Source organism: Anopheles coustani, chromosome 3, assembly GCF_943734705.1.
Source record: "Anopheles coustani chromosome 3, idAnoCousDA_361_x.2, whole genome shotgun sequence".
Classification (NCBI taxonomy): Eukaryota; Metazoa; Arthropoda; class Insecta; order Diptera; family Culicidae; genus Anopheles; species Anopheles coustani.
The window spans coordinates 23,286,441-23,312,500 of record NC_071288.1 but is presented as its reverse complement, the minus strand read 5'-3'; the positions used below and the strand labels follow the sequence as shown (position 1 = coordinate 23,312,500).

Genomic DNA, 26,060 nt, shown 5'->3' with positions numbered 1-26,060 from the left:
AAGATAGATTCTTAGATTTATTTTAGATAGAAGGGGGTACAGGATTTGATATTCGTTTAGAACGCATTGGTGACAGATGTTGCAATAGTTAATAGTTAATAAACTGGTAGATCACACAAACAAATCCACGATTACGATCCTGTCTCACATTTTAATAGCAGTCGGACTATCCAAGTTTCCTGCTTATTCTTGGTTTTAAACATGCCACATATGGAACTGATTTGTATTGCACTCACAAAAGTTAACCCTACACAATCTTACAATTAGCGGAAAAATAAAACACACCGATGTTGAGATTAGTTCGGCAGCTCGCGCGAACTTCTTTGCGAGGGTCCAACAAAAATTCTTTCACGCTCTCGTTTGTCTGTCAGCCTTCAGGTTGAAGCTCCGAAAATGGGTCCACCCGGGGCCGGCTTCCTGCTTTATCGTTTGCTTTATTTTAATTCCCCCTTTTCCTCCCTATGGCCGGTGATTTGTTTGTTTCGGTCAAAGCACCGAGGAAAACAAACAATAACGATTATCCGTAATTACAGGGTTTCAAACGCGCAACCCGTACATCCCCGAGCAGCATCCCGGGGGATTGTGGAAGAAGAGGCAAAGGGCGAGCAGCAGCAAGAGCACGACGGATCGAAGCGTTAAAGCCGAAGCGGAGTTAGCGCTTCCTGCCACACGGAAACCACGAATTTTTGGCGGCTCCAGCGCTTGATCCTGACACCTAGTTGCGTCGGCCGAAAGGTTTGGTGATCTTGGTTGGCGTTTTCTTCTCCTCCTCTCGGGGTCGGGTTTTTTGTGTCGTTTCTTCGCCCACTTTTCGGTCACTCACCAAACCATCCATCACGAAGCGGAATGAGACTTTGGGAAAACAGAAGAAAAAAAACTCAAACGGGAGGTTGCTTCAAGAAGGGGTATTATGCAAAATTACAGCTAGTTAGCCGCCATAACGAACAAAAGACCTGTCCAAACGACACACGCGGCAAGGGAGGAGGTGTTTCGGGGGGCAAGGATACCAAGGAGAGAGAGAGAAAGAGTGAAAAATAACGAAACCAAATCCACAAACAGCAGATCCGAGCTCCATTTCAGCTCATCAAAAGTGTTAGGAAACCGCGATGTTTCACGGCTCGAAATTGGCCTCTTGCCGAGGGCTGCTCCTGCAACCGATGTGCCGTTTAGCCAGCACGTTTCGCACCGTGAGCCCATTCCCCCGAAGCAACCTTGAGCATCCGCCTCCGGTTTTGTTATTTTACCGCCTCGGTTCGTCATCGGAGGAAAATCCCAAATTTCAACGGATGCAACAGATGATTTTTACGACACGCACGGCACGATCGGTTGATACGGTAATTGGATTTTGAAAACAAATAATCCACGGTTTGGGACATTTAAAGAGATCCGAAAATCAAACATCAAACCGCTCGATCCGAACATCGGGTCTCCTAGAACCGGGGACGAAAGTGGATTCATTGTTTGAACGCACAATGTAAAGTGTCATCCGCTTTCTCTAGGGAGGAACACACATCTCTCAAAGATGAAACCGACAAGGCAACAACTCTCCTGTAGTTTATGCTCACAGCATGACTAATTGGAATGGATGTAGGTGTCACCCCTGGGGTTCTTTGACTTGTTTTTTGACACCAGACCAAAGGACGATCCCTTCACAAACGCCGCATCCTCCGCCTCACCGAAGGAGGGTTCGGTATCGGTTCCTTATCGAGAAGAAAAACAAATATTTAAACGCTACGAAGCCGATATTGGTTTGTCCCATGGTTTGGTTTTCAATGTACAGTGTGTGTGTCTTTTTTTTTTTGTTCGTGTACTTTTTTTCTCCCACGGTCCCTGCATTCCTCCCATTGCGAGAAAAAGGACTCACGGTGTTGTTTACCGACCGGCCGCCAATTATGATCGCACGTAATCGACGCGAGAAGCCAACAGCGAGTCATCTCGAAATAAACAAAATAAAAAAGAAAACCCACTTCCCCGGCAGCTTCGGCCATCAATCGGCCGTCATCAATCTTCCTCCTGCGATGCGCAATCCGCCGCCCAACAAGGGGCTCCTTGAGACAGAGAGAGAGAGCTGCTTAAGCGAAGGCCATTCGGGAACGCCCGGACGGGACGGTGGACGGAGTTGGTGCGAACGAACGTAATGACTGATAATGATTTGCATCGCGCCGGAACACACCCCGGCTTTGGCGAGTGGATTTTATTTTCGCCTAGCCTTGAGAAATGGTGCATGGGCAGTCAACCGGAAACCGCGTCGGGGGGGAAGCGCCGTTGGCGGGCGTGATGGTGCGGATTTGTTGGCGATTGACACCAAACGCCACTTAGCGAGGCCCGCCGGCCAAGGACTACCGGAAGGGCCAACTCATCACTCCAGAAAGAAGGGGGTCATGCGGCCAAGTCGGACATTCTCACCCAATCGGCCCAGAAGAATGGGTTTGTAAGTATGTCTTAATATTTTCTTTGAAATGTTTTTTAATGGAAGTCAATCTACGAATAAAAAAGTAGTATAGAAAAGACACTTTTCTACGATGAAGGCGTCTTAATCCAAAAGTGAATTTAGAAGGCTTGGATGACGTTTTAACCACTTTCTGAACATGTTGGTCGTGACGTTGCAACTTGAAACTCTCTTTCAGGAGGATGAAAAAGTGTATTTGATTCTAGTTCGCTTTCTTTGCCTTCAACAAAAAACATTGATTGATTTTCAAAAAGGGAAAGGCTCCTCTTGCTTTATTTTCGTAGAAACCCCTCATTGGGCACGCATTTCTCCTATATTAAATATTATTTCTGCGGAATAGTTGAGGTACGATGTTTTTTTAACTGCAAAATGGGCAAATACTATGATAATGGGTTCTCTTGTAGGTATTTCCAATGGTATCCTTTTTGAGTTAGTTATTGCTTTTCCACATTTAAACATTGTTTTGAGACATTTTACTTTGAAAGACGTAATGATTGTTTGATTTTTTCTTCTGAGTTTCATTATATCAATCATCGTTAACCGTTGTCGTCTCATGACTTGTTTTTAATTCAATGCATTTACGCAAATATTTGCACAAATCAAACTCACTTCATCACAACATTCTAATTAAAAAACATTCCAGTGTGGTGGAGGAAAGAGAGGCTAAGCCCTATGTCCTCCACTTTTTGTGTCGTTTGGTCAAAATGCAAGTCAACATACTGCATAAAGTATACTCCGATTTCAAACCGAGGTTTAGTGCTAATGCTAGATTGTTTAATTCTATAATGTAAAAAGAAAGGAAACAAACTTAACAGTTTTTTACAGAGATTGACGTTAGATGGACCTACAATACCTAAACTCCTAATATTACTAAATTGCGTAAATTATTTGAAAAACTGTTATTAACTATTAGAAAATATGTAATTTTAAGGAAACTAGAACATAGACCCCCGAATCGAAGAAAGGAAAGATTCAATCACGACTCTGCTTGAAAAAGGAAAACTGCATGTTTCTGTCGATTAGTCCGACATATGGTTCTCTGAAACAACATGTTTCCTTGCTAACGATTGGAAAATTACACAAAATCTTCGCATCACTTCGTAGGCAGTTTCACATAATCGAACCGTTGGCATTTGTGATTTTCGAAAAGAGGCAAAACCATAATTGCAACCGAAACCGTGATACTTTAATTGTTCTTCACACAATAGGACGAGCTATTATTGATTTCGAAAACAATCCCACATCGAGCAGCATATGCTTCGTTTCAGTTGTCTGACACTTCTGATCCCGGGAGCCTATTTAAAAGAAATCCATCTTCATTCATCACGATTAAGCGTGAACTTGACCCGCCGATGGCGACCGTACAGCTTCCAGCTACAAAGCAAACACACCGACAAACACTCTCTCTCTCTCTCTCAGGCCTTAGTGTTGTCGGCCACGGTCAAAAGGATGTTCGGCAAACATGTCGCTTTGTAATTAAAGCTAACATGGCCCTCCTCCGCAGGTCCTTTCGAAGGCGGCTGCCGAGGTTCCCTTTTGTTTCCTTGTGAAGAGTTCCGGTAACAAATTACCCGCAAATCGGCCGGCCGACTGTTGGTCTCCTGCCGGTCTCTCCTGCCCGCTTCTGATGCCGGTCGCTCCCGAGCAGCGATCCTGAATCCGTTGCCGTTGCGAAGGTGCCAAACAGGACACTAAAACCTACAATCATTCGTTACCTTTCTCCGGACCGCTCAGGAGGATCATTAGAGCGGACCCGGGAGGCCAGGAGGCTCCAGACCCATGGCCACAGGCCGAGGTGCAAAACAAGATAAATGAAAACAAAACTGTTCCTCCGGGAGGAACGCCACACCTACACCGCTGGCCTCTCAAGCTTTGATCTCCCGTGGAGGGGGGAGAAAACCTATCATTAGGAGAGGGTGCTGCATTGTGTGTGAATCCTGACACCGTTTGCGTGGCTGCGGTCAGCGGCCCCTAGCGCTGCCGGGAGATTAATCTAATCGAAACCGAACGAAGGGACCAAAGGAACCGCCGGACGTCCTTTCCCGGGCATCCTTCGTTGCTTTTCCACCTTCGGGGGTTGATCTATTCCCGTTTCCTGCGGCCGGCCGAACAGGTACACCTTCCGTAACCCACCGTCGAAGCGGAAAGTCATCGATCATCGATCGAGGCGTGAAGCTGGTGCAAACTTGTTGCACGAAGCGCCATTTGCACACCGGCTTTTCCGGCTTTCTTCTGCCGGTCTGCTAGAACAAATCGATTCCTCTGCCGGGTGTGTATGCACATGTCATTGTGTCAGGGGTGTCATTTTGTGCCCGCTAACCTCCGTACACCGTGGGTGGGTGGAGTTTTTGGAGTCACCAAGTCGACACCTAAAGCGCCCTCCACTTGGGACGCTAATTCCATTAAGCTCCCGCAGGTGGAGGCTCCCTCTTTCTGCGTATGTCCCGCTTCTGGTTTATAACCGCCCATTAAATGCCATATAGTACACAGCCACCACAAACCTCGGTTACCTTTGGTGTGAGTGAGCCACCTACCGCTTGGGATGGAGACCCCTCGCAAATGCGAGTTAATTGCGCAAAGTCACCGTAGAACGAGTAATTAAATTTCCATCGAAATGGCCACCAGGTAGAGCCGTTATTAGGGCCGCAGGTTTTTGCTTTCAGGACAAATATATGCGTGTTTGTGTTAGTGGAAGGCATTTGTTGACCGACTGTCATGGCGGTGCTAACAGGAAGGGACAAACAAGAATTAGTTGCTAGTACTGTTCGATGGCTCCATTACTTACTTTTAGTTGTTGAACATAAGAAAAGAAAACCTCTGTAAACATATGTAGAGATAGGACTCTTTGCTTTTATAATTATTTATTCAATTCATCTGTACCATTTTGGAATGGTTGGATATTTCATTTGATTAGATTGATGGTTGTGAAAGTTTAACGTGGCATTTTTTCCCCCTTTATCGCAGCTTTTAATCCAATACGAAATTATACACAATCCTTCTAGCTGCAGTGGGTTATTTTATTTAACCTTCCATCAAATGAATGAACATGCAACGCAAAGTCACTTTGAAATTAAATTTTTTTTTTATGATTGCACATTTTCAAATAAAAAATTCACGCACTTGAAAATAATTCCTAAATGTTTTGCGTAGCCAAGCAGTACTTCCATTTCTTCCGTTAGATCTTCAAAGAATTTTGCATTGTTTACTGCTTTATGCATCATTAGCAAACAATCCATTTAGAAGCATACTTACTCGAAGATATTAAACAGATTTTCTTTGAACTGTTGGCCATAACTTTTTTAATTCTACTCCCTTTCTGTTGAATATTTTCTTCAATGAAGAATATTTGCCTAAACTTGATTGTGGTTAACTTTGTTTTAAATACTTCTTGGCAATGAAAAGCTAGGGTATATGTAATGATTGGTTTGAACTTTGTATTACGGTATATGGAATACAAATTGGTTTAATCAAATTCGCAACAATATTTGCATCTCCCAATTTTCCAAGCACCAAACTAATCTTTTTAAATCTCCAAAGCTTAACCAAAAGTTCAGTGTCTTCAGCTGGGTTCTACCTTTCACCATAATTCAATGCAGTTTCAACCGGTTTCGGGAAAGTAGTCGTCATGCAGTCTATGGCAGCATAATTCTTATGCTTTAGCACGGTTCTCAGTCTGCTATGGATTGCAGACTAAAGCAGCTTCCCCCCGAGGGGAAGCTTACGAAAGAACAGCTACATCTTTCACTTTGTGTGAAAGAAGAGACTTGACTTACCGAGCTGACTTCCTGCGAGGTAAGATTTGCGAGAAGTCCAAACCGTTCTTCCACGCGAAAGACGCAGGGAGTAATTATTTCGGACAAAGTGTGGTGACTGAATCCCGCAGACGCGAAGTCTTGTATCAAAACCGTTCGCCAGAACCAACAACGAGTCCGCCCATCTGACAAACGGGTTTTTCGGCAAACCATTTTCGGGAGATGAAAGAAAGCCAAAAGGTAGATCGAGAGTGAACAGAAAAACGTAAAAGAAGAGGCACCACCAGAAACTCCAAAGACGGACCGAGCGCATTCGCTGTCCAAACGAGATTCGCCTGCTAACGATTCGCTGCAAACATCCGAAAGCGAACGCGAAGTAATCAAACGCATGGCCGCGTTGATCTAATCGCGATCACTGCCGCCGCCGCCACCGCCGAAGGACTCCGAAGAACTCCGCCCATCTCGCGAATCCCGACGTCGCAAGACAAGCCCGGACACTGCAACAGGACTCTCCGTCGCTTGTCGATCGAGGTGCCAAGATAAATGAGCCCCCCGCCTCGATCCGGGCAGCCGGGAGGAACGCAGCCGACCTAAGTGATCTTTCGGCACTTTTTCGTGTTTGGGGCAGCTCCGACACTGGCCTGTGCGTGTTTGTGTGTCCGTTTCGACGGAAAAGGGGGGGACGCGCGAAATTAATTGCCCAACACCTGATTTCACGCTACCAGTTGCAGGCGCGCTCAGCAACGATCATTCGTTATGTGAGTAAATATGTTTCGCATCGAAATGCCTCAACCAACCTGCAACCTCTTCCCTCATCCGCTCAAGCTGCCTAATAAGCGCTCATTTGACATATTTTCAATTATATGTGGTGTTACTTTGAGTCATTTACTTTCGCAATTATCCGTTTCACTGATTCCGGCAATCGTCTTCTACTTATGCCTTAAGATCTTCAATGCTTTTGCTTGAGTTCACGCAACCTATTGTTGTTTTAAATATCGATATCGAGCTAAGCAGTGAAGATTTCTTGATTTATTCTATCAAAGCAGTAAATTGAGCTAATACTTGCAAAACAAGTTTAATCCAGTGATAATATTAGATGTTGAATGCAAGGATTTAGTCGTAACGAATGGTTTCACCATTCGAAACTTTTTAGCAGACAAAACTTTTGGTTAACATTATCACTCCGATGAGCCTGTATGATATTATTGGATTTAAAATGAATAAATAAAATAGTTATTGAGCCAAATAAAAGCAAAAAATGGTGTAGGTGTATTTACATGATTTTTCTTTAAATTACTCGACGATAAAAAATATCGACCTTCATTAAACTGTTCATACTGTTTCCAATAATCGATCGCCAACATTTCCGTTAACCAAAAATATGTAGGATTCAAACATCTTCTGTATACCATCTAATCTCTTTATTACGATTATCCGGAGTGTATTACTGCTTTTCTGACTATAAGAGATCTGCGATGTTAGAAAGTCGTGGGTAGCCACGAATTATCGTTTAATTATTGTAATTAAGGTACACTTCAATGTTTGTTTGAAATGTTTTAGTTCATTTACGTGAAAAAGTATCAAACGCTAAACAATATCTAAGTCAATAAGTCTTTTAGTTATAAAAAGTTAAGGTTATTTGAGCCTCTCTCAAGGTACTAAAAACCTTCACACGAAAAAAATCGATAAAAAATCGACGCACAAACGGAAAGTTCTCTTTCCAAAAGTAACGAAATAGAAAAGTTTGAATTAAAGAAAGTTTCTCCATCTCCATATACTCACTAAATTAAATTTTTAAAGAATTTAGTTCTTTTTCTACAATCGTAAGAATCTGCGTTTGGGGTGATAACTCCAGAAAGATCTCTTGCACTTTGGGATCAGCTGGACGCGATTAGCATCAACCGTCAATAGCTACCGGGAAACCGATCGCCTTCCTCCGCCCGAAGAGTTGATGACTTGGTGGAGGCAACCACTCGCACAAACTGATAATAGCTATTAGCATAACGAACGACGCCTCGTTGCCATTTTTCTCAGCCAATTGCAAGCTAGACGATAGACGATCTTCACATCCACACTCGGGCTAGTATGTACAGTTGGTGGGCAGCGGGAAAAACGCCACCATCGCGACGACACCACGGGCCTTCTGCACGACTGTGTTGTGCCATTCCGCAGGACAGCGAAGCTCTAGCAGCAACGCCGTTGAAGAGGGAAGGAGCTACAGCCAGAGCCCGAGCTCATTATCGGTAATTTAGATCTTCCTGGCCACGGCCACCGCCTCCCTCGTCGGCCGGTGTTTGGGTTTGGGTGGAGCCCTCTCGAACGGCCGTCGGTCCTTTTCCCCCCCCAGACACCCCGAGGTTCGTCCTTTCGAAGTGTCCCGTCGTCGTTCGGCCAGCGTCTAACTTAATAAGGCCTAAACACATATAATTTTCCACCCCGTTGTCGCAGATTAAGGAATGGCCGATCGGCGATCTTCGCATGTTCTCCTGTGATCGTGTGCGCAGGGAATCAGCGGGGAGAAAATGGGTTAGATATATTTTCCCCCCATGGTCAACAAGCTCTGCGAGCGGTGTAAAGAATCGAGTTAAACACATCTAGTTAAAAACCAACCTGTATGCGTTTTGAAAACAAGAAAACTTGTAAATTAGCTGGGCTTCATTGGAAGAACAGTAATTATGGAAATTTGAATAGGAAATTTGTTTTGTACAGTTCATTGCAGCTTTAACAAAACCTTTACATCGAAAACCTTTCTTTAAAGGATTTTGCTCTTACTCAACACTTTTTTAATCATATACTCTTGTTATAGTTTCATGATATTCAGTGATAAAGGATCATTTAAATGAAATGACTTTTTCAATCAATTATCAATTGATTTAACACGTATAAACATGTACACTGAGCGAAGTAACAGTAGCACCACCATTTGTTTTGGCAGTTTTTCCAGAACTTTTCAATCAATTGTACGTTCTCATGTTTTGAATGTTATTTTAACCTGCTACGATTGAATTACTATGTACTGTTTACATTTCATTCAAATAATTCATAGAAAAGGGTGTGAAATAAAATTAACACCACTTTTAATTTTCTTAAACTATTGCGTATATCTCAACCAAAATTAGTTCATTGTAGCTATCGGACACATTTTCTGAAATAATGTATGGGAAAATGTTATTTTTGGTCAAAATGCAGTTCATTCTTCGTAGATCTCAATGAGGATAAAGCCGAAAATACTGAAATCAAACTAAATCGAGTCTGACGGAATAGCATAAAACACAAGTTTAAATTGACTTTAGTTGTTGACCTTTTTAGTTTTCTATTAAAAAAATGTAGTATTTGTGGCAGTGGCCAGTTTCCTCTGTTTAACCCAAACTTTGAGAAGATGTTGGGCCTATTCTTGATCGTCATGTTTGTAGAAATGCACTTGCACTATTACCACTGCCTAGACAGTTGTTTTTCCAGCTACGTTTACAAAACTTGGGACCCCAAACAGTTGCTTAATCAGCTTACCCTATGATCCTTCTCTGTATATGGCAAAAATGTTAAGCAAAATTTATGGAAAAAAAAACTTCGAGGTGGGTTTTTTTTTACATGTGCATTACCAAAAATACCATTTCACTCTAGTTCCAATTTGTGTCTGCAGAAAGCTTAAAAACGTTAACGACTTACAGGAAGTTTGAAATGGATGCTCATGATTTTGCTAAAGAGCGGAAATATTCAATCAAAGCTCGACATGAATCTATCCACGATAGTAATATTTTTACAACCCGCTTCCAAGAACGACTTGGTACCTTTCGAAGTCCGCATGGCCGAACGACCTAAGAATTAAGACTAACGGTTCTTCAGCTTAAGGATTCTTATGCTGCAGTGCTACCATTACGCTTAGCGAATTTGATTAGTTCATCGACAGCTGTTAGACTCCCAGGAAATAGAACCATCCTAGTTTTATCACCTAACCATGGTTGGGAGTTCGGCGCCTTTAACTGCTTTTCAGAACCGAAACTTAAGTTTCCACGCTGCTCGTTGCATCTTCGATTCGTCTTGCCATCGGTTGACCTTTTTAGCAGGCTTCAGCTTAAGATCGCGTTCTAACTCCCGTTGCGATCCAGAACAACAAAAGCCCTCCGCTCAACCCCACACCACTAACTTGTCCGACTCTACGTTTGCATTGGCCACCCTGCTGTGCGGGTGGGAAACGGTTGCGAATTAAAGAACGAGCAAGTGCACTTCGATCTTTTTCCATTGGCTTTTCTGCCGGTGCATGAAATCGAAATTAATCGATTTCCGAACGTTACTCGATGCTGATGCAACGTTATCACGGAGGGCAACGTTTCCTGGCTCACTGGTGGTGGATGTTGTTGGAGTGATGAACCATTTGCATATTGATGCGGCTCAGCCGAGGTTACAGTAAGACTCCACGCGGTCTGGTAAAGCGCTGCCCACCGGGTGGGAGGGGAGAGATCAGTGCAGTAAACGAACCGAACGTAAACCTTCCAGTTTCCCGTGGGTACAACGATTCCGAGCGAAATGTTCGACATTTATGACCCGTGTTATGTTCCTTCGCTTCCGTGACCGCTCGTGTCTTGCTGTGGAGAAAAAGGATCGATGCATGCTTGTGCATCTTACTTCTCTGGGGAATGTTGCATGGTTAGAATATATTTTGAAAACAAAATCTCCATCATCTTTTTCTTTTCATATTGTCGAGATTTTAATTTCGACTAAGGTAGCGAGAGAAAAGTATGCCGGACGGCCAAGGTTTGGACAGATGGGTTTGCAAACAAAATATCTAGAACGAAGCTATGCGAAAGATACCAAGGTTGGTAGACTTTTAGCGACATCTAGTGGTTCCAACACGAACTACTTGAAAGCGACTACTTTTTAAGTAGTACGTAGCTGCGCTCACTAGATGACGCTAGTGAGGCCATCAGATGGCGCTAGCAGCGGTCCAATTTCCAACCGGTTCGAATCGGGAATTGGAGTAGTACGTGTCTGCGATCACCAGATGACGCCAGTGAGGCCACCAGAAGAACCGTTTCAGAGAACCGGTTTCAACCGTTTTCGACCGGTTCGTGAAAAAGGGGAAAATTGCAGAGGAGGGGAAAATTGTGATATGCAAATCTGTTATTTCTTCTAATATTTAAAAATAAGTCGCTTGTTATGCTCCAATATTGATCATTTTTTCATGTTCTTTCACTTGTTTCTCTTTGCCTGGCTACAAGTGCAAATTTAACTTCAACAGCACCTTTCTACCCATACTTTTTCCTTCCTGTTTTACTCTCCAATTCAACCCAAGCAAGTTTTAGGTGCCAAAGAATTTGCACCGTCGAACAGTCTTGCCCCTCATTCCACTACACTTAATTCTACTCTTAGCTAATTTAAATAATTTTATTACTAATTTTAAGTTATGCTAAGAGTATATTTGCTTTTTAGCCGAATTCCCGAAAATCGTTCCGAAAGTGGTGTCTTAAGAATTTTTAAAGCTTTCAAACGCGTAAGATGAAATAGTGGCTCAACATGACCAAGTTTTCACCAGCAACGTCTGCTTTGTTACCCATTCATATTATTTTCCTCCTCGCGGTACCAATTTATCAAAGGATTTTAATAATTTGAGAGCGATTTCAAATGAATTGTATGACCTCGAAAATCAGTATACTACATAGTAGCTATTTTCTATTTATTAAAAGCAATTTGAGCAAAGGCAAAGCATAGCAATCTAGCTTGTTTAGATTACTTATCTGAATATGATGAATTGTTAATGTCCCATTTACAAAAACAAACAAACAAACAGTGGAAAAGAAGATGTGAATTATATTGTTGAAGAATTCATAGAAATAATTGGGAGTCGAACTTGAATCGAAATCCCCTAATGAGAAATACATTATTACGAGCTCCTATCAATAAATCTTGCCACCCATCTCCCCAATTTCGGATGTTCGTCTTCTACAACCCAGCAGTTACAGTTTAAACTGAAACTTGAAGAAATAGAAAGGGCAAAGTTTTGGTTTTCTTTTCGCATTACATTGTTTGTATATTTTTAAATTACAGTTAGCATCACTTACAAAGTAAGGTAATCATCATCTTCTCGCCACATGGCATAATCTACCCAACTTCATCATCATAATTGTACACCATCCTCTATTTCTGCCCTAGTTTTAGGTAGCGCCTCGCTTACGATGCGCCCACCCTTCTCGTGTATACTTTTCGGCCCGTCCTTTTTTTCTTTAAAACACTAAAAATACAGTTTTCTTCAAACGCACCGGAGGGCTTCTTGCACCAGTGCGCCGTCGCCTGCACCTTCCATCGCCCCAAGCCCCCGGGGGGGGGTTGGGCGCGCACACACACACAGCACATGACCTTCTCCTTACTTCGCCATATCGCGGGGCACTCAATGTGAGTGAACTTCTTCTTCTTTTTCTCTCACCTGGCTTACGAGCATATCGTCCTGAATTTGCACTTCCTACCTCCTACCATATCATCGATTGTTGGAAACGTGTCCCCCTGTGGTCCCTCTTCTAGACGATCGTGCGTCATTACTAGCGGGGGCAGGTGTGGAAAGGGCGTGCATGATCGTCCTAGAATATCGCTCCGGTTGTCCGCTTGGTTCGTCGTGGTCGTTTACATTCGTTCCGACTCCGGGGAAGCGTCCGCCTCCGGGTATCGGCGAATGAAAACCCTGTCCCGTTCCTATTCTCTGAGCAAACGTCCTATAACACGATCAAGCGCAACACACCGCAACACCTTCCCGCTACCGGACCCGGGCCTAGCTTGACACGATACCGATACACGACGCTGCCCCGTCCTGTTCCCTAACGATAACGCATAGCCCAGTGAAGGTTAGACACATTTGGTCGTGTAATCTACATGCTTTTTCTAGGTCCAAGGTTAAAAAATTTACATCCGTACTTACTAAAGGTGTCTGTTCTTTACTTTTTTTGTTGCCTACATTTGCTAGCCTTTTTAGCGTTTTGCCGCTACCGCCTCCTATCCGCTCCTATACAATCTTCTTCTTTCCCTTGCTTCCTGAAATCCTTCCCGCAACTTGTGCAGCCGAACAACCGCGAACGACCTCTTGCCTGGGTTTTTTTTTTCATTTTGTGTGTCAGTCTTCTTCTAATAATGTATGTTTTTTTTCTCATCCTCCATCAAACATGGACGTCAATTTAAAAAAGGCAATTATCGCGCCGTAAGGAACGTTACCGAAATCGAAAAGAAATGATTGCCAAAATCTCAGCCAAAAAGCCTATAAAACGGCCCCGTTTTGCGCATCCAGGTCAAGGTGCAAGGGTCTCTTCTCCCGCGCCATCCCTCCCCTTTTCGCCGGTGCGTGGAAGGTGGAATGTTCGTCTTATCGGGTTCGTGCAGGTTACGGTCCGGGGCAGCAGGCACCAACCACCCAGCTGGGGTACTACTTGCGCCTTGCCTTTTAACTGATAGAGGGCTGCGCCGGCCCGTCATGGAATGTTCCGGCGCCATGGAATGATAGGCAAGACGATTAGCACCCCGAACGAATGAAAGCGGTGTGGTGTGTGCCCCGTTTTCCGAGTAGTTGCTCTGCACGATCAATTCAATTCACACTTCACGAGATTTTGTTTCCAGCACCCCGAGCCGGGGAAGAGATGACGGGGCACGCGAGTTCGTTTCCTTTCTTGAGACTTCTCGCTACGCGTCCTTGAGACCAAGTCCAAGACCAAGTGTCCATTCCGGGTCGCTGCTCTTGTGTTTTGAAAGTGTCAGTATGTGGTCGGTTCTCTGCACAAGCGTCTCTACCAGGGGCTACGTTCTGTCAGCTAACAGCTGAATTTTTCCACCCCATTTTGCTTTTGCCTTTGCACCGTGCGGAACACGGGGATACTGGGCGGTTACGCGCCCTTTCCACCCCACACCCACGGTGCAATAAAGTCGCACTTATTAGAAAAGGAAACAAGATTTAAGGAAAAACAATAAATTAAATTAAACGTTACGGAGGCTCTAACCTAGTAGGCGTCAAAAAGGGTATTAACCGTGGCGTATTAAAATTGGCCACGTTTCGAAAGTAGGTTTGTATGCCCTTTCGCTACACACACACACACACGCGGCATGCGTTTCACAACAAATTTGATCCGCAAAAGGGAAAAGAGTTAGACTGAGCCGAGCGGGCGGTGTGAATACAATCAGTTAAAAACGGGAAAAAAGTAAACATTTATATACATATGTACGCCGCACCGAGCGTGAGCGCTCAAGTAGAGGAATGGAAATCTAATTTGGAAAAAGCGACATAGCCTCGCGGATCAGATGTCGCACGTTCTTGCCTCTCATCAGCCTGCTGCGACTCTATAGAGTTTTTTTGTTTTTCCTCCTTTCCCTAGTGTGGTTGCTTCTACTGCTGTTGCTGATGAAGCAGTTGTGGGCGCATTTTCTATGCAGACACTAAAATAACACTATGACGGTGTGCGTGGGCTGGGAGGGCACGAGCAGGGGCGGAGGGTTGTGGGTTTCCTCATCCAAAGGGAAATCATTATGATTAATACACGTAGATCGTCTTGAGCTGGGGCTTCAGCTCGGGCGGTATGACTGGGGCAGGTTCGTGCGCTTTCCGCGATACCAGACGCTTGAACCGACCGGACAGCTGACGTTTCAGTCCCTTGAAGCCGGTCTTCTCGTTATGTACGAACGCGTCCTGCGGAGAGGAGAGAAAAAGAAAACAAGAAAAGCGTTAGTTCGGTGTTTTTTTTCTGTTGTTGCATTGGAGAGCGAACCTAATACGCGACTGGCTGCGTACTTTAGCTCGAAGGGATGGAAAGGAAAGCAGATGTTCGTTGCGCGTGGAATTTGAAATTTTCTTGTGTTACCGGAAAGTATCGACGACAGCGTTAAAAAGGAGGCCATTTTGTCCCTTTTCTATTGTTACCATATGGCTTTTTTCTTGGTGCAAAGGAGCAGACTGAGAAAAAGTCATTCCCAAATTGAGTTCAACCGGATGCTTCAGAGACAAGCTCGCTAAAACTAACGAAATCCTTTCGGTCTTCTCTTCAGGTTGAATATTTCTTTAACAACTATCTCTTGAACCGACCAACCCGGGGCTGGAAGTTGTTTGTGTCCCCCTTAGGCCTTTTTCGTCGACGTAAAATTGTAATCAAATCTTCAGAAGAAACAAAATCGCTCCTTCCTTCAACCACTCTGCTTCGTTCGTCTGTTGGTAACGAGCGAAACGGAGGGCGATGCTCTCTCAGGCTGTCTGTGGTTTTTGTTTTTTAGTGTGCCTTCTTTTTTCCCCATTAGGAAGCAACGGCGACTGGATTGATTTTCCCTGCCAACCATGCTTTGGATGGTAAGGAACCTTCCAAACGGAAGGCTTGCAAAGCGACGATCATCGTCGGTCGAATGATAAATTTCCTACGGGTTCAAGGCTCCGGATGCCGGTCACTTTGTTTTACTTCGTTTGCTTGGCTTTGCGCGCTTGCAAACCAGGAAGGATTTCCATCCTACCAGATCGGATGGAGGAGGATCTCTCTGTCTCGCGTGCGCGCATACGAACGTCTGTGGGAACCGAAGGCGGGTAGGGAGAACGAATGGAACATGGACGGCGGCGGACCCCTTACCTGACTACTGGCGTTGTAGATGTTCGGCTGCGGTGGTAGCGGTGGAAAGACCCACACAGTGGACGGGCTCTGGCGGAAGGCGATTGGCGTCGGCACGGAGTAGCCCGTTTCCGGACTGCTGCCACCGTTACTCTGCTGGTGGTGATGGTGGTTGTGATTACTGCTGCTATGGTTATGCGCCTGCTGCGACTGCTGCTGCTGCTGCTGAGGATGGCTTGTTCCGTTGTGATGAAGCTGGTGGTGATTATGGTGGTGATGGTGTGGCGGCGCCTCGACGTTGCTGGCCGTCGGGCTCACCGTCGACGATTCCTCCCGCTTTCTCAGCTTACTGCGGACGAGACGCATTGTCATTAGGGTACCGGTGCTTCCGACCATTTTCTTGAGCTTGTTAATCTTGGCGCGTCGGTTTGGACCCGCAGAGGCGAGAGGGGTATGGCAGCGGTGTATAGCACTTAAATGCACACGTTTTCCCTTCCCCGTTGCAAAAGGACGATTTCCGAACACAAACTTTACGCTATCACAGTTTGTCGATTAATGTCTGCAGGTGCACAGCACTGTGCGTACTTTGCGTGTCGGTGTGTCAAGGAACATTTGTCGTATACAAACACACACCACTTGCACTATTGGACTAGTCCTTCGCCCGTTCTGTTTGTTTGTTTGAGTCAACCCAAAAGCGATCACTTCTTCTCAACTGTTGCTGGCACTTGGGCAGTTGCCGTTTGTGCGCCTGTCTTTTTACTTTTACACCACACAACGAAGGATTCAACTGGCTGGATGACTCCTTGGAGGAGGACTCTCTCGAAAACGGAAAGCGAGATATCCACCACGCGAATTCACCAAACTCTGTGCCGGGTCGGCTGTTTCAAGGATCGTCCTGCACACAAGCCTTACAAAGGCTCCGGCTGCTACGATGCTGGCTTTGTTCTCCGCTCCCGGTTTGTGTGTTTTGCCGTGGCTACGCTCGCAGAGCACTCACACGATACACTGTCGGGCTGGCCGGTTGCCTAGCGGCTTTTTGTATGCGAGGGCTTCGCCGTATCTAGCCTTCTAATCGCTAACCTTCTAACTGTTCGGTAACTCGCTGTCATGTGTGAACACCTTCAACTACGCACACTCACACACGGTTCCTTATCGGGTTTATCGGGCACAACGTTTCGGGTACGTTGGTTATTCGGTATCGTACACACCACGAAGGATAAGAGATTCGCAAGGACTGAAGCCAAGACGATCTACCAAAAAGTCGATGATCGGTTCAATACCACGAACTCAGCACACTGCCGACACTTAGGGGGTGGTCGTCGCGCGCGTTTGTTGGGGTTGTTCTATTTTGCCGTTCTCTGGCAACCAACTTTTACTTGCAATCACTTTCGAGTGGCGCGTGATTGTTGCACTGCTCAGGAACACGCGAAATCTCGCTTTGCGTGGCGCTTGTGTCCGCTAGATGCAACGGTTCGTACTCGACTTGCTTCGGTTCGCCGTCGGCGGTTCGATTTTTATATTGCTGCGCCGCGCGAGATGCGCGCGAACTCTTATCCCCCCATTACGAACACTATCGCGGCGACATCGCGATGGAGCGTTACTACAAAACATACACACACACACGGCGAGCGCCCCCGGTGGAGCAGTAGGCGATGCCAAACAAATCGAACCGTCTCCCTCTTTCCTACGCGCGCAGCGTACTCTGACGTCATTGACGCACGTCTCTTGGAGCAAGGGCAGCCCCCGGGATGTTGTGTTGGATCATGCCGGGGGCCGGGACGGGGATCATGCTCGAAAACATGGCGCAATAGAATGAACCGAATTGGAACGGAACGCAAACATCGTCACCGGGTGGGAAATGCCCCACGCCTTCAAACCGGTGTATGGTCAAACGGAACTTTCCGTGCGCGAAAGATGATGGGGGGATGTGGTGCGCTTGGCGAACCGTTTGATAAGTGTATCCATCGTAGGAAAACAACGGCCCCTCGCGCCGTATGATGCCACAAACCTCCCATGACTCTTTATTGTCCCCCGTGAGCTTCCCTTGGTTCACCTGAACGAACCTGAGTCATAAAACATTCAAAAGTAACCAACGAACTCCGGATGCGAACCGGTAACGGGTGGTTAGGTCCTCTCTTGCGATGATGATTATATGCTTTACGAACTCTGTCCGCACCACAATGTCAGTCTAGTGATACTACGATACCCTCCGAGCAGTGTTTGAGAGAAAAAACATCACAAAAAAGCAATAACCCTACCCCGAAACACCTTCCCGACGGTACATCGCGGGATCGTGGAAAGTTCGGGGACGCGGAATACGGACGGGTAACGGGTGGGGGACACAACTCCGAACTACGATCGATACTACCCCGAGCGAGGAGCGCGCCCACGTCAAGGTCGCGGCTACGGAACCGGTTTTTTTTTTGCCAGGGCGACCGCAAACCCTTACAGCAAAAGTCGCTCTCAAGTGTCCTCCCGGTACCCCCCCGGAGTTGCATTATGCATTGGGACAAATCGGCTGATGCCCCCATCACTGTCGTGACCTTCAATGACGCCCCCGTCCACCGGATTTCTTCTCGGCTCCGTACAAAAGTCCCATTTATTCTGTAAATTACCGGATGATTACCGGTTCCGGAGTGCATTGTCTCGCCAGTCAAAGACTTCGCAGTGCAATCCCGATACATCTTAATCCGTTTCCGGTTCGCTCCGGCATTAAAGGGCATATGACCCTTTCGAATTATCAATCGATGAGCCTGAGTTGTGGCACCATTAGACTACTAATGCCGTAGGACTACGGCGGAATCGCAATAAACTAGCCCAACGGAAACCGTCTGCTCTGCTCAGATTTACGACCCAAAGCTGAGCTCACTTTACATGACATTTAGTGCTAGCACTGTGCACCGTTTGCGATTTAGTTAAAGGCCAGCGTTATGACAGAGCCGATGGCCACCAGCCTCTGATAAGTACGCCACCTCCAAGAGTCGACTTTAGTAGTATGCGCACGTACGAAAGTGCAGATGATAGTGCAATTCTTGTGGTGCACAAGGGGCAAACCGTAATGGCCCGTGTCTTTTCATATACACTAGACGAGACACCGTGCTAGCTGCATGTCCGATATGCGACATCCGGCATGGGCGTTCACCGATCATTCGGTGACTTCGTGCGACCTGTCCATGCGATATCAAATGCTCCGAGTTGAGTCATGCCAGACCTTGTCGACGTGCTGTTACTAATATCGATATGGTTATATGACCACTCTATTTCATGATATCACCATCAATGTTTCGCGTGCCAAAAAAAAAGCAACCAAGAGACAATCTGAAGAAAAGCCCATGGCCAAAAAACATTGATTCCAAGATATTGATACAACATCCCAGACCTAGACAAGAAGAAGCCCCCTCTCCAATGTCGAGTCCCTCGTCGCAGTCTCGCTAATTGAGGTATGTACTTTTGAGTGCCGCAAAAGTGAGCTTGGATAAATAACCTGGAGCTTAGCTACAGTTGCCAATCGGGTGTAAGCCCCACTAATCGTGTGCTACTTTTTGTGCCAACGAAGAGAACGGAAGAAACCATGCGAAGGGAACCGAACTGGGCTCTGTGTCAAGTCTATAGTAACGCCGTGGTGTAGTACTAATTTGAATTGCAAACACAAATGACAGTGCATTGCTCTTGCATCCCTGAAACCAACCAGGGTCCTGGTCGAGCCGCTATGCCACCTGCTCAGTACGTGATTAGACCACCGTTAGAGCGCTTTCTAACACCTTCCGGATGTAGCTGCCAGCTTCAACTATAGCTTCCTAGAGCGTTTAGTGTTAAGTGTGATTAAACCTTCGGCGGAGACAAGTGACTCCACCGAAACGGGGATAATGGATCGGAATTGAGGAATTGTCTAACCACCCCAGGCCGATTGTTGTTGTCTGTCAGACTTATCAGAGTTGGTCAGTAGTAGACATGATAAGCCAGCGTATGTGCAGTTTCTTCGACCCTTTGGGCGTCGATTGCTTCACTTTGAAAGAATTCATTCATGAAAACCTTGGCCCCAGACACGACAAACATTAACTCTCACATACTCACACACACACACACACAACTACGATAAGAGAACGGTTATTGTACCGGACAATGACGCCACCATCTCGGCGCACAACGCCAACGGCCGGCGAGACGAAGTCCATAGTGTTCGGTTTAAATTTTTTTTCCTGTTTGACGGTAATGCTGACGTCGGCACCAAAGCCGTGCACGATCCTGTCCGTCTTCTCGCGGCCGCGTTCAGGGACGCGCAGTTGTGGAAACCCGGTGTATTCGCTCGAAAACAAACCACCGCAGCCTGAGCGTTGATGAAAACATGTTTTGATGTTGGACCGCTGGCTTGCGCCGGAAACCGGTACAATTCAAACAACCGACTTATCATACCACCCCGTTTTCTCGGGCAAACAGTTCTAACGGAATTCCAGCGAATGGCTGGCCACATCACATTTTACGCCGAAGCAGAACGATTAAATCCATGGTTTGCGTATGGTCTTATGGGTTTTATTTTCCTTCTTTCTTCTGCTTCCTGTGCTGAATGTTACTCATGCGTACTGCAACATTCGTTGTGGTTGTTCATACTTTTAAATTGAGCCGTTGAATTAAAAGCATCCTTCTCTTAATGTCAGATCGTCCGTTTCATAGGAAACCACCAATTGATCAACAAGCTGATCCCCATACAGAGTGCCAACCATGTTTCCTGCCAAACCGTGTGGCGTGGGAACCGTAAGCGGAATCCAATTCTGGACTCAAAACATTAGTGGTGCCACAAATTAATTTAGCTGCTCCATATCGTAATGCTCCACAGTGGCGCTAGCGAATGAATCATAATCAAAAACCCATTACATAAATTTTCGGGAACTTTCGAAGATCCGTAGGAAGTTCGTGCAGCGAAAATTAGCGACCAGCTAAAACCGCCATTAAGATCGCAGAACGTCCAAACGCCCCGCATGGTTGGTTTTGTGCCATCGGTAGACGGGTTTTAAATGAATTAAAGATTGGAATTTCGATCGGCGGCTTAATCTTTTCGGTGGGCACAAGAATATGTCGGCCCGCCCGATCCATCCTAATGGAACCGGGCCACGGACGTGAGCACACGGACGCCCGCACGATAAACAAAAAGCCCAACAAACCCAGCGCGTCTCGTGAGCGTCTCATTTGTGGGTCGGCCCGCAAAACCAGCTGGCAACATCCCGATGGTTGGGGCTCTACCTGCCTGTGTCTTGCCTCAGAAATTGTTGTTATTTCGTTGCTATTTACCCCGTTGATCAGCCCCGGCGCCGATGGGCACGACAAACAACAACATTTTTATCAGCAACCCGCCCAGGCCTTAGCTTCGGAAAACAACAAACAACTAGTGCAGTCGGTTACCAGTCGGTGCGGACAACAATTTCTGGAGGCACGGCCCGCTGGATTTCGTCGAGGATACACGCACGGATTTGCTGGCGTCAGCAACGGTTCGCACACACTTAGCGCAGGAGCCCGTGTCAATGCTAATCAACGATTCATCAAAACAAGTCCATCTTTCGCTCGGGGAACGCCACACGGTGATAAAAACAAACGTACTGCGCCAACCCCGAAACACCAAGCGTTGGCGGTGTACACCTCATGCGAAATGTTGCTGAACTTCGGACCTTTCCCACGTTGCTCGCACGGTTCCGGCCATTATCTTGTTTTATCAGTGGATTCGCGGATCCTGTACTAGATATCGGAAGGAGTGGAATGGCGCTGGCTTACCAAGAACTGGACAAAATGGTCGCGTATGTGCACACTTTATCATAATCGACAGCACACCTGCGACAGTTGCGACGTGGGATTGTTCAATTATTTGATTAAATGCACTGCACAAACGGTCTGTGGTACGCTACCTATCTCCCTCTAATATAAGGAAGGAGGTATTTCTTGGAAGCATTAGATCATCCTTCATTTTAGAAGGGCACCTATCTATCTAAGAGAACTAACAATGCAAGCTACTTTTGATTGAACAATTGTTCATTTTTGTGTATTCCCGCACGACAACATTGATTTAAAAGATTGCCGAATTCTCTATACGTGATCGTTTAGGAAAGAAATCCCACAAATCGAACATGCCAATCTAACAAATCTTCCCCTCTACTATCGACAACTTTGATTAAGATGGACATGACATTTAATGTTGAACAGAACTTCAAACATGCCGTTATGAGGTTTGCAGTCAAATGTTCCTGTCTGATCCTCGAGTTTACTTTCTCCGCTGGAGATCGATAGTTCGTGCGGTTGCAAAGATTATGCAATATATTTAGCAAAGGAAGCGCACGAAAAAAGAAACAAAATACACACACCGTTTTATTGACATGGACGTTTCGTCGAAAAAAACGTTGGACCGTGTAAATACGTTTCATTCGATGAATCATGACGCGGTTGCGCACAGTACTGGTCTGCAGAAGCGACGAACCAATCGAAAGCTAGGCCCACCAGATGTCCGCCGTAATTCCCCTTCGATCAAATTTGGAGGCCCCGAACATAAGCGGCGCACCCCGGGATCTGACGTCACAGTCATGTGCCTTTTGTGAATGTTGCTGGTCGAACCTCCCAACCCCTGGACAGCCAAAGTGCGCATTAGAGAAGAAAGCAGCCCTCTAAACAATGGACTTCCTGAAGGGAGATTACATTTCGGGGTGATTCATGTCAGCGGCAGAAGGTTTGGTTGTGCGCAAACCGGTAGCGAACGCAGACGTTATGCGTTATGCACAGATGTCGGGTGTGTTTGGGTTTGTAAGAGAAATTGTACAGTTTGTGTTGATAAATTGATATAAACTTGAGTAATTCAACTTAAAATAATAAATTCGACCAACATGAGATCAATGGAACATTCCATTCTCGACTGTCCTCGTTTTCCTGTTAACCGTATTGCGACGGAACAACTTAGTCTGCTCTTTCAAGCTACATTGGTCTGCTGTTTGAACTCCATATAAACGTTTCGAACATTGTGGTTCCAGATGTTGTAAAAACCCCTTGCTAGATCCGTGTTCTGATTTCAAAGTAAGAAAACGTACCCTCACAGTTATTACCATTTGGCATTTGGTACACCGACACCCCGCCGCTTTACTTTGCTTTTATGTGGATTTCTTATCCAAAAGCAACGTACCCCACGTGTAGCCCATTTGTGTGTCGCACGGTGAAGAATTGGAAATGGAATTTTTGCTGCCTTCGAGCAGCTGCAGCTCAGCTACAGCCGCCATTTTCCAACCGCATCTAACCGTAGCTGGGTCAAGTATACAAGCATTAGGAAAAAAAGGGTAGAAAGATATCGAAACAAGCGCTCGGGCGGATATGACAGCCATCGGGAGGTTTTGTGACTCAGCCGGAGAAACTCGGCCATTCGCGGCATTCGCAATCGTGTGTGTTTTTTCTTTCTTTCTTTCATCCCACCACCCGCTTATACGTGGAAGCCAGGCATTCATCATTGCCTTGTGCATGTTAGTCGCAAGACAAGGCAATCATGGCGGTTCATGGTACGGACGCAATTAACACCTTCCGATAGACGATATTGCAGAAACACCATCCTCCGTCCCCGCACCAACCCAGCTGTAATTTGCAAAGCGCTTTGCTTTGCGCATACGGGTGTCTCGCATTTTAAGTGCTTTCCTCTCCAACGGAAGCCCCGATAGTCCGGAGGTGTGAAGCTGCTTGAAGTTGTTCAAACACAACATACTTCAGAATGGCCAATTTTAGACGATTCGTCAGCGTCGGCGATCGCATCTGTTTGAGGGGGGATTTTAGTTGATATTTAATTTTGAGCTCACGCCATTCCGAGTCAGGTACTTGCGCCTGTGGATGAGTCAGTTTTGTGCATTTGTACCCACGTGTCTGCCACCCGCTTGCCCCATATGGCCTCGATTAACTAATTGCATAATGACCAACACCAGCCGAACGCCACGTGTACCTTCATGGAGGTCTCCCCCTTCCCCAAAGGCGGGAGAAGGCACCAAGATGAGGCACTTGGTGACGGAGGCTGGTGTTGAGATTGTATGTGACCGTGAAGGTTTTTGCTTCGTTACCTTTCCATGTAGAGATACAGATAGACCTCCTCCATCGTTGTGTACCGATTGCCGCAGCTCTGCCAACAACTGTTCAATCCAAGCGGAACTGGTGGACGCGGTGCGATGTGGGAGGTTCTCCAAAAAGACGATGGAAGTCTAGAGGCGGGAACGTGTGCTGGTTGTGCTGAAGTTAGCACCGCCTGGACAGCAGACCTTGGGCCGTTCGCGAGTTGTGCCGATAAACGCAGGCACGAAAAAGGGCTCGAGAGTCCGACTAAGCGATAGCGCCCCACACCAGGAACTTGGGGCTAGCCTCTACGATGGCGAATAAAAGAGCGTACTGTTTGACCGTTTCGGTACTTTCGGCCACGCACGCACGTTCCACTAACACATTGGTGGCGCCCCGAGGCGGAATACTGTTCGCTACTGCACCGGAGGGTAGGAAGTGCGAGGTGAGCAACTGGAGCCGTCTTCAACCGACTAGAGTTTGCAGGAAACGGAGGGCACCACACCAGTTACAGATACACACTTGCGCACACCATAAGGTGGATGCTAGGAATAACTGTTCGAACAGGCAGAAGGAGGTAAGGGACAGGAGGCTGGATGGAAGCTGGAACTGCGCGCGATGGCCGACGACGACGCGGGTCGGATTTTGCGACGGCGATCGCAGATCAGCTGTTCTTCCAGTGCTGGTGGTGCTGGTGGAGCGGTCTCGAAGGGACCTTCGCGGCGGCTCGCTTCTTCATTGCCAATAGCAGTGTGTGTAGCAGTTCGGGTTTTCTATAACGGACAGCGTCACCTGGCGAACGCGATCGTACCGATAGCTTGGCGTTGGAGATTTTACCCACGAACAGACGCCAAGCCCTGTTTGGCTTCGACTAGATTGATCTTGATGGCTTCACCAACCAACTGGCTGGAATGGTTTTCGCACACGGAGAGTTTTGCACGCTCGAAACGGATTCGAAGATCGGACGTGTCTGTGTGGGTTTGCGCACAGCCGAGGTCAGCACTTAGTACACGGGGTACTAGTACCAGTGGTACCACAGTCTGCAGCTGCTCGGAGTGACTGGAGAGTACAAACGGGCGCACTACACTGCATCAATTGCCACGCTGCGACCTCAATATCACCGAATGCGAGAAACACACTAAAAGACAATGGCGGAACGGCGTCCACACACTCGCGGTCTCGCGCGTCCGCTCGAGCCTCGAGGCGTGTGCCCTCAGTTTCACCAGTTTTCTTTCCGGTGTGTGCACCTTCCTCGCACCTTTCTTGCGTCCCGACTGAACCGTCAGAGCGGGTTCAGTCCGCTAAAGCGCCTCCTCGAGCTGCAGCACCGAAAAAAGCCCCGTTCGCGACCTCGTTCGCGAATGGTGTTTGAACTTTGAATCCCCGGGGGGAGGTTCCACGGACACGAGCAAACGGCGCGCTGCTGCATGCACGATCGTAACAAAGAAGACTCGCCTCGGGCGCCCCTTCTTGGTCTTGCGATCTTCGGCGTCTTCGGGCGGTGTGTGGTTTCCTTCCCCTGCCTTGCCTTGGCAAGCACTGCTTCACTCGATAAGATATAGCCTCACGGTAAGAAGCGACAGCAGCTGGGATCGCCACCGTTTCTGCAACTCCACACGTTCACGCTCGCAACAGCTGATATTTGCCTATGCCCACGTACACACACACATACACACACACTCAAGCACACGATCGCTCATACATACTAGTTCCACAAACACACATGCAGAAAACACCTTCGCACACACATATCGCACAACTCACGCAGAGGGAGGTACGCAGAAAAGGTATACGCGGCGTGTTCTCCGCTCCGTTCAGAGGCACATTTGGTCGGTGACTGGTTCCCGAGCCGCGACGGACCACTAGTTTTATCCGACGAAACTAACACCGACCGCAGACCGTACCAGCAGCAGCAACCGCCACCGTTGTCGTAGTCGCGGTTGCTCTTGGAAGGGGGAAAACGAAAAAGAAAAAGCGGAAAACCACGTAGCGACCAGACCCGTCGGAGTTCCCAGCAGCCGCGGCGCTATGCCTCACCACGAGTCGCGGCAACCCAGACTCGTCTAAACGGCACAAAGCCCTCACCAGTACCTAACCCCTGGGGAATCTGTGGCCGTGAGAAGGGCTGTGTGCGTGCACTCGTACGTGTGTGTGAGTTTGTGTGGGTCTCTGGTTTGATGATCACGCACAGCAACAGCCAAGCGATCCCTGCATATGTCTCGCTCCGTTCCGACTCTGACTCATGCCATC

General features: G+C 46.8%; 1 protein-coding gene across 1 annotated transcript in view; it reads right to left on the bottom strand.

Annotated features, from left to right (window-relative positions):
* Positions 1–13,151: 13,151 nt before the first annotated feature.
* LOC131272774 (uncharacterized) overlaps positions 13,152–26,060 on the bottom strand; it is a 37,573-nt gene continuing 24,664 nt past the window's right edge. The window contains exons 5-6 of the mRNA XM_058274629.1: positions 15,777–16,104; positions 13,152–14,854 (exon numbers count right to left, since the gene is read on the bottom strand). Of these exons, the coding sequence (XP_058130612.1) occupies positions 14,699–14,854; positions 15,777–16,104 (484 nt within the window). The 3' untranslated portion in view covers positions 13,152–14,698. The remainder of the gene's footprint in view (positions 14,855–15,776; positions 16,105–26,060) is intronic.